The 12,617-nt window shown below is 39.3% G+C and overlaps 1 protein-coding gene across 1 annotated transcript; it reads left to right on the forward strand.

Moving 5' to 3' along the window:
- The first annotated feature begins 440 nt into the window (after positions 1 to 440).
- On the forward strand, positions 441 to 6,137 carry LOC113032767 (cortexin-3). The gene is made up of 2 exons (XM_026185855.2): positions 441 to 578; positions 5,661 to 6,137. Exon 2 carries the CDS (start codon positions 5,738 to 5,740, stop codon positions 5,987 to 5,989), a length of 252 nt encoding a protein of 83 aa, XP_026041640.1. The 5' UTR covers positions 441 to 578; positions 5,661 to 5,737; the 3' UTR covers positions 5,990 to 6,137.
- Positions 6,138 to 12,617: the final 6,480 nt, after the last annotated feature.

Here is a 12,617-nt window from a genome sequence, read left to right on the forward strand (position 1 = left end):
AAAGTGTGCGACAAAGATCAAATACTAATGTAACAACATGCATTTTAAAATATCCCAAGGGTGATTTTATATTCTTCTCACCTTTGAGTTAAAGTCTCTCAGACGCTATCACCTTTTTATTATTATTATTTAATTTTCGAATTACCTTTAAATATGTGTTATATGTGTGTTTATGACTCAGTTTGCATGTATTGTATGAGGGCCACACCTTTCCCTCATCCGCTTGCAATATATAGCCTACCTGGAAGATTGCTATGGCAACAGGTTGCCAGTAGCGACTGGGTACCACTACATTCCTGCCTGTGTGTCTGCGGGGATAAGCGGCGCGTCAAGAGCAGAAGAGGAGAGAAAATCGAGCAGCAGAGGGTGAGGTCTGCTCGGCTCAGTCAGCAAAGACAGAAGAAAGAAGCTCTGACAGGCTTTTTCTGTCATGTAGTGAGGAGCCCTGCGGTCTGCAAGGACGCGTCTGTTCGTCGTTTTTGTTGTTTCGGTGAAAGACCTGCAAAGAGAATCGTCGGATCTAGCGGAATGGAGACCTGCCGCTGACGGAGATTCCCGAGCTCCCCTGATAACAACAGGTTAGTGTTTACAGACTCGGTCGCTCGCACCCACGGCTGATGCTCCATCTGACCACAATCCTCTTCGATATGAAGCCTTTTAAAAAAGAAATGCGTTTATTTTGTGCTTTGATCTTCGGGCTGTAAAGGTGTGACAGGTGCAGGCAGACGTACCAGAGGCGAAAGAAATGGTATTTGGACACATTTTGATCCATCCACGTGTGCAGCGAGGAGTCCAGCTGAGGCTCATAGGAATAATGGGTTCAAGAAAGCGGGCAATTTTGAGCCGTTTTATTGAAACAACAGGGGCAGTTTCAGACCGAATAGCCTATATGTTGCATTTAAATGGCGGTTCATCATTACGCGCTGGATTGTTAAGCATTCCTGCGTTGAATCTGCGGGTGTGTCTACCTTTGATTACAGTTGCATTACAAGGATTTGGATGAATTGGTCGATATGAATAAGAATATCTCAGTATGAGGACTCTTATTCATAACACCACTCTTTTGCATATTACATGTTTAATTTTGCATCCACCTGCACTCACATGTATAATTAATTTTGCAGTGGTTCCTCTTTGCTTACATTTATTTACACAAAGTATGTAACTTAAAAAACAAATATTAGGCCAGCTGAAGAATTTGATTTCTTCAATTAATCTTCTTCAGCATATATGTTTAAATAAATGCTGTGTGTGTGTGTGTGTGTGTGTGTGTGTGTGTGTGTGTGTGTGTGTGTGTGTGTGTGTGTGTGTGTGTGTGTGTGTGTGCAGGCTTTATAAAGATTTTAAACCTTTTATCTGTTGCATTCATGAACCGTGTCTGTAGAGAAAAAGTCCACGACATTGAAAGACATATAAATAAATAAATTTTAAAAATAATGCATTAAAATGGAAACATATGCAAAATGTATATTATGGCAAAATTGTGTATATTTTATTCATAAATGGCCATCATAGTGTAATTTCTGCAGTTAATTTATTGTAAAGCATATTTATACTGTGAAATGATTCAAAACATATTGAAGAATTCTCCTTAACTGCTTAATTTGACCTCCACTGATGTTGTTTTCATTCTCTATTAGTCATAATCACAACACAGACATGCAGAGCCTGCAGGTTACATCAACACTTCAACATCACTGGAATCATTTCTAAATTTGGCTCGATATCCTCGTCACACTCACTTCCTTGTCAATTTTACTCTCAGCGTCTGGCACGCTTTCATATCTTTTCCTCACCACAGCAACTGCAGCTGATTTTGTACAGTTGAACTAAAAAAAATAAAAATTGCGCCCTTACATAGCTTCTAAAATTCGACACTGTGTATTTGTATCGCTGTCATCTACTGGCAATTTCAGGGCTACAGAGGCAATTTGCTTTTTTCTGAAATTCAGCTGCTGATGAGCAAAGCACAGACCGATATGTGACCTAACGTTTCGTTTTAAAATGAAAAGCTCCTTCTAAAGTTGTCACTAGCAGCTTAAATGTTTAGCGTATCCCTGTTAAATACTGTCAAGAAAAGCTCCAAACTCCGAGTGCTTAGTCATGGAGCTGCTGATGATGTAAATGTTTGGAGTCTTTGAAGTCTATTACATAACCTTGTAACAAATATCAAAGTGGTTTCCGGCCCAAAGTGCTAATACCCTGTAACCTCACTGTGTCATTGCAGGACAAGACGGTGAGATTATGATTTGACAGTAAACCAGCAGACAAAGAAAAACAGCTATGTTCCTTATCATTTTTTACTGTGAGGGCAATGAATCACTGCTGTGAAATATCATTTTTGAGTTTTAAGTGTGATGGATTACAGGCTGCTGATCAGCGAGGCATGGCTGAAGGCTTTGCTCTCTCTGGGTCTCTCCTGAGAGTTGCTAACATATTTTTTTTCTTTTAGGCAGAAAGAGACAGCTCTTCTGCCCGTCTTGTCACTTTGAGTTGTCTCATAACACATTCAGCACTCCTCCCAATGTGATTGTCAGTGTGTGTGACGGCTTGTCGCACTTACAGAAGCATTACTGAAGGACAGAACCAAAAAGGATTAGACTTTGGGTTATGCAAACATTTCTCAGAGAACATTGCAAATCAGATAATAAATCTAATAGATGGGAAAATGTCTGGGAGGAGCCAAAGTTTTTCCGTAAACGAGTAACGGCAGGCCCACTTTACGCAACCCGGATCTAACTGGTATACCTTGTTCCTCTAGCTCGCTTCTCATCAGTATGTCCTGAATCATCCGACAAGGCTCTTGTTACATTACATTTACATTTATTTTAAATGTATCTGAATTTTAATCATACTATATTATATTTTGTAGGCATATATTCCAGTACAAAGGGACTGAAAAAACATTGAAGAACCTCTTGTCATGTCTGCTCAAGTCCAAATCTGTCAGTTGACCGTTAGCTAAGAGGACAACAAAATTTATGTGTGTGGAAATTTCAACTAACCACCACTACAACCACTGGGGTTTTACTGATGACCTCACCACTGAGGGCAAAGATGACGGGGAAAAATCAACAAATTTTTTTTGCCTAATCTTGATTGTGTTTGTGTTGTGTGTGTCAGTTGTGGCCCAAATGTTAGTAGCCATGTTTGACGTGGGTTATTGACACATGGCTTCATTGCAGCAGTCGTGTCTCAAATGTGGCCCTAAGAAAACTGCATATGTGGTCCACATTTAGGCCAAACACACATTACTTTCTATGTTGTTTCTGCAGCTGGTTTGGGGATTTCAAAGTCATTTGTCGGGAGGGATTTGTTAATGTTGCCAAGCAAGCTGAAGAGGAAAACTTGGCCTTCTTCAACAGAGTCTGGATCTAAACCAAGCCCATTTAATGGGCTGTGTGAAAATATCTGATAAGGTGATTGAGGCAAGCTGAAAGGTATTGGCGCTTATTGCAAAGCAACATTAATAGGTCCAGATGATCAATAGGTTATCTGACATTACAATCAAATGACAAACTGACATGCCAGATATCAGATATGCTGTTTTTCACAGGTGTCCGTTGAAACTTTGGCTTGTCTTTGGTGTGTCTCGGACACAAAATGATTGAAAAAACCACTGAGATAGACAACTCTAAAGTATGTTTCTCCCACTTCATGCCAAATAATTTGGTGTTCTGTGTAATCTGATGGTCAGGACCCACAAGAAATGTTAACTGTGTGATAATACGATACGTAAGCCAAAAAAAGAAGGGAAAAACTGTAAGGATTTACAGATGTTCCTCCAATCAGTGTCTCCGGCCTTTTAATAATTATTTAAATAGAACAACCACACACATACAACAGGTGGCTTTGGGTTACAGTTGGACATCACTCCAGCTAATATGGTGGAGTTGTATAGCTATGCCAAATGTGGTAATTAAGCAAATTAATAATTTGCTAAGCTACGAAAATTATATACAAAAACGCGTTTTGAGAAAAACAACCTTGTGATATCTGAGCAATCTCAAGGTTTAAAAAATATATTCCCTCTGTAGCTTTCCTGTGGTGTGAAGAAAATAATAATATTCAAACTGGTTTGGAATAATAACTCGAGTGTTTGCTCAGCAGGAGGAAAAACATCAAACGATGAACAGTCCCGCTGGCTGTTTAGGAATTGATTCATTTACCTGCAGCTGTCTCTATAGAACCGACAACCCAACTGCCTCCAAATTCATTGTATTATGCTCTTTTTTGTTAGAACAAATGATCCACACAGCAATAAGCCTTTCTGGAGATATTTTTTTGAATAACTGAACATAATGAAAAAACATGACCTAACCACTATGGATTGAAATGAAGTCATTCCCCAGCGTCTTTTGCTCTAAGCTCATACATGACATTGAAATAGCATATCAACTCACATACTGCATTACAGAATTCCCCATGAGTTTCCTGATTTAGTGTAATCTAATTGACCCTAAGGACCCTTACTAATTTAATACACTCCTTAAATGAAGCCAGCACTATCCTAAACCTATGTGGAAGTTGGCTCAGTACAGGGGGACTTATTTTATTTTAGGGTCTTTTTTCTGTAAGTCTCAGGTTTGGGTTCAGGTTTGCTGTCTGGTAACTGGATTAAAGGCTAAGGCTGGTGTTATAGTGCACTTTTTATTGACATCAAATCCCACCAAATAAAAAAGCCCCAGCAGTGTGTTGGTCTCTCAATTTTTATGGCTTTAGTTTTTACTGAAGATGTTAATCTTTAATAATTTCCTGTGTATAGTTTCATTAAAAAAAGGGGCTCAGCATTTTTGTAAATGTGCTAGGCGCTGTAATTTTTAGGAAACTTTATCTAGAAGAGAGTTTAGGATTTGTTTTCAGCTCAGGAACACTTGCATAAGATCATATGCGTTAGAATATATAGAATCGAGGTACGAAGATATATGCAGATTTCTTAATTATAGTAATTCATCATACCCATTCGCCTAATGTGTATGATGTAAAGTTCAGAGATATACACTGTGTAAGAACTAAACTAGATCTAAAATATCTCAATTAAAATGATGTGCTGAAGCAATATGAAATAATGCCTTGAGCATAACAGATGTTAAACATTTTGCCATACAAATGCGTTTTAAAATTTCATTTCTATTAAATGTGCCCTTTTCATGCACATTTCTGTCCCCCTGCACTTCTGGGGGTCTGTAGCAGCTCTCTGCTTTGTGTGTTGGTAATCCATCCTTCATCAGGCAGCCGTAAACCTATTTGAATTCATGTTTCATTCATGTAACCTTGTCTGAGGAGAAACTCATTTTTGCTCATGCATGACAATATTTAAAATAAACGTTTCCACAGAATCTAATTTGCTGATGCAGGTTGGTTGCATATGAACACAATTCACGGGAGGCAAGGTTAGAAATTCAGTAATAATAAGCTGTGGTTTAATGAAGCCAGTGACATTTCTACCTTCAGAGCGGTATTGCTTCCATTAAATGTTGTATAACTAAAGCTCCCTCGTGAATTTCATTGCCAAAGGAGTCCTCTGGGCCTTCTTTATTCACAGAGCAGACTTTTTTGCCAAATTGAGTTTTGAGAATTTAAAATTATTGGTTTACTCATTCACCTGCCAAATCACAGAAGACATGATCTATAATGCATCTATCTGGATTTTCACACAGGTCTTTTCCACTGAGTCCATCTTCCCCTCAAAAGTCTTTAAGCAACCGACAAAGAGCTGGAGCAGAGACGATCAAGCATGGATGTGCCCAGGATGGCTGAGGGCCTCTTCAGCAGCACGCTGTCCTCGTCGGGTGGTGGCCATCACGTGCCTTCCTACCTGACGCTTGAGCAGAAGGCTGCCTTTGTCTTCGTGCTGCTGCTCTTCATCTTCCTGGCCCTGCTCATCGTACGCTGTTTCCGCATCCTACTAGACCCATATCGCAGTATGCCCTCATCCAACTGGACAGACCATACTGAAAAGGACACATTTGATTACCGCATCGTGTGAGGACCACTAAGGGTGCAAAAATTATATACGCATATATTTATCTCTCTATATATAAAGAAAAAAAATTACACAAATAGACTGATTTGATGCACTTTGCCAAACAAAAGACTGCCAGGAAAACAAAAGCTTTCAAAGAAATCTTCTAAAATTTAAGACTGAAAATAAATTTGACACGATTATATTGAGTGCAAACCAGAGTTCTACAGCTTCTCCCTGCCAATTCAAAGCAATTCTCAACCACAGCAAGAGAGCCTGAACTACACTATGAAGATTATTAATCAAACCACAAGCTAACGCGGCCCTCAAGTCCGAGCGACACACCAGAGCCAATTAAGGTTCACCCATAGCTCCTTTCCCCTTCCATTAAGTCTCTTGTGGACTACCTCGCTCCTCCACCATCTCATGTGTGGGACTGTTTTCTCGTGTCATACAGGGTCAAATATCTTCTGAGATCCAAGCCAGTTGGATACTAACAGTGTTTACATCCTATCATGTTTACTTACATCCTTAGATTTCTATTGATAATGTAGACAATCAGTGTTTAAAACAGTGAACAAGTATTTGCAGAGTGAATAGTTAAGGTTTTTTAGCGCTTTCATTTGTATGTGTGTTTTTTCTTATTTATGCACAGAGATGAAAGGTCACAAAGACTATTTATGAGCGATATGATTCATGCGAAGAGGAATTTAATGCCTTATGTTGTATAGGATATCCTGTGATAGTTTCTAGTGTCATCACAGAAAGGAAAGGCCATAAAAAAGACTGATACAGAGGTCACAAAGCAGGTTTAATAATCACAAAGGAGGAAACTGCAGCGGAAAGCTCCCTTTAATGTTTAGGTTTGGACAGATAAATGCCAGCAGCGAGCGACTAACTGTTCTGTGTTTGCGATTAAAAAAAAGAAACAAAAAAGCCCTGTTTGTCCTTTTAGTCATGGAGGGGCCTTCAGTGTCCACGTCTTTAGATGTCAAAAACCAAAAGAGGTATTGAAGAAAAAAAAGTTTACTGTGCTGTACCGTGTGCCTAATTTGAAAAAAGATTGACGTGAAAAAGAAAGAAGATGGGTTCATATTTCTGTTTTTTGATGTAGTTTTTTTGTTTTTTCGTGCGTGTCGTGCCCATTTAAATAAACTTAAACAGCATTTTACTGCCTGCAGTTGGTATATTGACAGTTGGTATGCCAGATCTGCAGAGTGTTGATGATGAAGATGATGACGATGCATTTTCACATCAGACCCTTTATGAACTGATGTTGTGGCTCTTTTGTTGGGCAACTTTTCAACTGTGCGCCTTATAGTGTAGATTGTTTACAGTATTGTAGGTAGCTGAGACACTGGAGATGCTGATGCCACGGTGTCTTTGCACTTCACAGAGATGTCATACAACCTGTTAAAGTTTTAAAAAAAGATATATAGATATATAGAGCACTCCCTGATCTATTTCCAACCAAGTATTACTTCAGAATGTGTCATTTCTGCATTGTTTCACAGCACAAAACATATCAGTTTCACAATAAAGGCTGTAAGATTTTGATTTGCCTATAATCCTTTTTTAGGCCCATTGTTTTCAGTTAACCTCCATCAACATCACATGACTGTAAAGTTTCTTTTTTATTAGTTATTGTTTTAGAGTTAGTTTCATATTCAGTTGCGGTGTGGTCCCCATTGACCAGGGATAGGCAACTCCAGGCCTCAAGTGCCGGTGTGCTGCAGGTTTTAGATGTGTCCTTGATCCAACACAGCTGATTTCAATTGCTAAATTACCTCCTCAACGAGAGTGATATCTAAAACGCACAGGACACCTGCACTTGAGGCCTGGAGTTGCCTACCCCTGCCATGGACTGTATATGATAAAATGTAGGCAGGTAGCTGCTGTGACCATAACCATTAGTTTATAAACCTCCATTTCCAGCACGCTGACATCTGGCATTATGGCCATCACCATCTTTAGTAAGGCTTGTTTAGTAGTGTATATCCCACAGATGCAGTACTTGCTAAATAGTACTAGCAGATATAAACAAAATACTACCTAAATATTACCCAAAACTGGAGCACAGACTTTTTAAGACTGCCTGTTTATATCGATATGTTCATAAAAAAGCCATATTTGTCAGAATAGCTTCATTAAAAATGCTCCAAAAGGCACCAACAGTATAAACACACACCATAGCTCACTCAAGCTATGGCTATTCCTGTGAGTGCCTTAATGCAATTTAAACAGTAGTTATTTAGTGGATGTACATTTAACATGGAGACCAAAATCATTTTTGTATGAGGCTGTAAACATGCTTTTGTAAAGCTGAGTATTTTAACACATGAGTCTAAAGAAACTGGCGAAATTTTGGAGTCAGTCTCACGTGGATAATTGAGGAACTATAGACTTTAACAATTCTGCATTGGTGTCAGCACTATACAGCTCACTATAATGATCGTAGTTTATGTGTGTGTGTATATATATATGTATGTCATGATCACCTCCTCAATGGGTGGGTCAATCTGAAAAAAACTTTGCACGAACAATGTCACGCATAAAAAAATATTAACATGTATACATTTTTGTTTTGTTTTTTTAATTTCTAAATCCTAAGTCTTTAGATTTTCTTTTATGTTATCTTCATTTCACAATGAATCACTGCTAAATACAGAATGAAGACTGAAGCAAAAACTCGTCCTGAAGGATCATTTTTAACCTTTAGATTATTACTAAGCTTACTTCATATTTTCCATCTTTTTTTTCTTTACGGTCACATTTTGACGACATTCATTAAAAGATCATACGTTGACATTTGACAACACATGCTAGAAAACCCCATTTTCCATTTTATGTTGCTAGAAAGAAAAGGCAATATTGTAGGCATCTCACAATTTTACAGCCTTTACTGTAAAGCAAACATGTTTTGCACTATGGGCCAGTGTAGCTATGACACATTTTGCTGTGCTACTGGTCTGTCATGTTCCCGCCCGGGACAGCAAGTGAACTGTGACCCTTTTGACAACATGTGACGTTCTTGTGATCTGCTGTGGCCTTTTCCTACCTAATGCAAATGTTGCAATGTTGTGCTGAGGTAGCGTGTTTTTGGTTTTTTTTGTCCCTCCCTTTTTTCCACCGCATGTACGTCCTGCAGAGTGTCTTCTCCGTGCATGATAAATTGTGAAGTGCTTTAATCCTGATGTTGTAGCTGTGGGTCAGTTACTCAAGCAGCTATTTCCTGTCTGTACTGGAGCCTTTTGTTTCGATCTGTTTTTCGCCAAGAGCTGACGTCCTTTTTGTAATAAAAGTGATCACAGTGCACAACTGCCTTTTTAATGTGTTTTATTTCTTCGGGTTCATTTTCTGGCCAGAAAAGGTGTCAGGTGTTAAGAACAGACAAAAACATTACAAATAAAAATGGGTGAGGTAACCATTCGTCCAACCTTTCCTGCCCTTTCAAAGGCAGGCAAATGTGCTGGAGGCCAAACACATTCTTTTCCCCGTTTTATCAGCAGCTGGCAGTGGTAGCCGGCAGGTGTCTCGATTGGTTTTCTGTGAACCCAGACACTTTGTCTCACTACACGCATGCACACACACACACACACACACACACACACACACACACACACACACACACACACACACACACAGAGTAGTCTCCAGGCTCCAGGCGCAGGCTGCTCTTTGAGCCGAGACCCTCCAGAATGCCTCGCAGAATAACACTCTTCTCTCTGACACCAACACTGCAATCATCTGCAAACCACCTTGAAAAACCTGCATCATTCCTCACACTGAAGCAAGACATGGACAGATTGGGGTATGATTTTGTTTGCAAGTAAATATAACTTTCTACATCTGTTGTGTTCGTTATTAATTCTGTTGATATGACACATCCACAGTCTTTTTTTTTTTTCTTTAAAGGGAGGGCAGCAGAGCTGAAGCGGATCAGAATTTTAAACGGGAGCTGATCGCACTGAGCTGAAATGTGCAGTCTGTGCTTTTTGGATTATTATGTAAGAGGCAACCTACGTCTTTATTGTAGCCTTTTCACAGTTTGCTTGTGTTAAAATACATAACAGTGATATGGATGCCACCTTTGGCTGATTGCAGCTGCTAACGAGAAGGCAGAACTAAGCATGCGTCATTTGCTTAGACAACACTTCTCTTGTACAATGCATGCTGGAAAGAGAGGGAAATCAGTTTGTTATACAAGAAGCTCAAAGAAGTGAAGATTGCAGGGATGCAGGAAACAGGGATGTAAGAGCCATCATTGGTAAATTACAGAGTCTTGCCTTCTACCAAAGATATTAGCCTTTTTAAAACCTCTGCTTATCCCAAAACAGTTATTAGCATCGCCCAAGTGAGCTGACATTTTGATCATTTCAAACCATAGCCAAAATAGAAACATATTATTTTGGAATGAAAGCCTTCATTTTCTATCTCTGAAATCTCATTAGCTCGTACCAAACAAGGATTAAAATCAAATCGAAACACACCCATACACAGCGAGTGGGAGCAGTGGCAGGGAACATGAGCCATTATGGATCAATATTACAGTCATGCTTTATGCAACATGACTCATATTAAAGAAAGCCACTGATAATTGAATTATTTTAATTATCTGCTCTGCACGCTTAGATGCCTTATGCTGAATTCATTCCCTCCCCAAACGCCCCATTTCACTATTCAGCCTCCAGTTAATTTAATGGTCTCTAAACAGGTTGGAAGGAATTGTTCCCATGTGAATGGAAGTAGCGGTGCAAGAGGACATAAGGCCATGGAGGAGTGATACCACATAATTGATTTTGCTGTGATTCCTTTTCTTCTCAAGAGCTTGTGACCTTTACAATAGTCTGTCGCCTATCTCATTGACAAATAGTGTGTGAGATCAGGGAGCACTGATGGCAAAGAGGATCCATTTCAGGCACATATTAGCCTCTTATGTCAGCCTGATGAGACTGAATTGTCAACTTGTCACTCTTTAATGCGTCATCAGTTATTCTGCATGAAGCTAACTAATGAAAGCTATCATTAGTTACAGCACTGAATAAAAGAAACACGGCAAAGGGAACAAAAGCACAAAAAACCAAAAATGATAAAACAATTTAATAGAATAGCTCCCATTTCCAAGCAAAGCTTTGACATTTTTAAGTTGAAAAGGCAATTTTGGGTGAGCCACCATGATGTCACACATTGGTTTCTGGACTTTTAAAGCCCCAAAGGTATATTTGGACCAGAGGGTGGAGTCCGAAGGATAAAGTTTTGACAGACAACCTTGTGAATAACCAAGTTCACCCAACGATTCAGAAGCTCATAGAATTACTTTTAGCAGCAATAAACTAAAGTAATCATTTTCTGTAGGTATGTATTAATCTTCTGCATTGTTATAGATAAACTTTGGTGCATTCGTCTTTACAACGTCAGTTCAGTTCATCGAGGTTTCATTTATGCACAGCTCTCTGAAGGTCGATGCTTTTCAGTCAGTTTGACTCTGACTGGATCATTGTGACACCTTGATTCTTTTTTCGGCTATTCTGTTGTAAATGTTTTTGGTGTGTTTGGGATAAGCTTTAATTGATAAATGGCCTCACATTTGACTGTAGCATACACTGGTAAACTACAGTTCATGGCTGACTCCTTCAACTCCTGTGACGGCAGAATAAACCCAAATTATCACCCATGCTTGTTTTTCACCAGACGTGGTGCTGTGCAAAGGACATCATTCCAAAAGTCTTGTGATTTGTTCAGATCCAACTTTACAAACTTAAGTCATGCTACCATACCAAGAGGCCTGTCCTGGCACTTCCAAACAAGCCATATTTGTTCAACCTTTTTCTCATTGCACTGTCACGAGATTGCTGTGGAGTCTGAGGTGTAGTTCTTGGGGTCTTTTGCAATTTCTCTAAGCATGGTCTGACCTTGGGGTGAATTTTCTGAGATGGCCCCTTCTAGGAAGATGATGGCCGTGTGTCAAACAAGCTGCTAAAATATCTTCTTGCTGATAACCAATTAATTAAGTGATTGACCTGGCTGCAACTTACCGTACGTAGAACATTTTCCCAGGACTGCAAAGAGTCCTGTATGTCCATTGAAATGATCCAAAGGTACCAAAACCATGAATGTTATAAAGAGTGGTTTTCTCAGTTAGTGAAAGTGAGGCCTTGAAGACAGTGACAGCTGCCATCTGTTTATAAAAGTAGCCATGCCCTAACTTTAAACTTGAAAAGGGTGATTAGGAAAATTATTCATAACAACCAAAACTGTATTTTGTACCAGGCTGGAAACATGTCAGTTTCAGAGCTGAAGTTAAACCTTTTAGTATGGGGTCTATGAGCATTGTCTTTCTTTTGGAGCCTACCTCAAGTGGCCACTGGGGGAACTGCAAGTTTTAACACGTAACACTGGCCGTTTAGTTTTTAGCCGATTTAGCAGGTTCCCAATTGGTGTTTGATAAAATTGCCACTTGCTTGGCTCTGACTTCCAGTGAATAAACCTTTAAGGAATAGCATTCTCATTTAAATATGCCTGTTTGTTCCCTCTGTGAGACTCTTCTCTTGAAAAATAAAAGGGGCAGAGGTGCCCTAGCAGTAACAAGAGCAGCTGTTTGCAGAGCGATTACCACACTAAATTGAAAGAAAATAGCCCAGAAAAGCCATTT

This window comes from Astatotilapia calliptera, chromosome 11 (assembly GCF_964374335.1).
Source record: "Astatotilapia calliptera chromosome 11, fAstCal68.1, whole genome shotgun sequence".
Classification (NCBI taxonomy): Eukaryota; Metazoa; Chordata; class Actinopteri; order Cichliformes; family Cichlidae; genus Astatotilapia; species Astatotilapia calliptera.

Coding starts and splice junctions, on each gene's coding strand:
- LOC113032767 (XM_026185855.2), top strand. CDS start 5,738: ATGGATGTGCCCAGGATGGCTGAGGGCCTCTTCAGCAGCACGCTGTCC.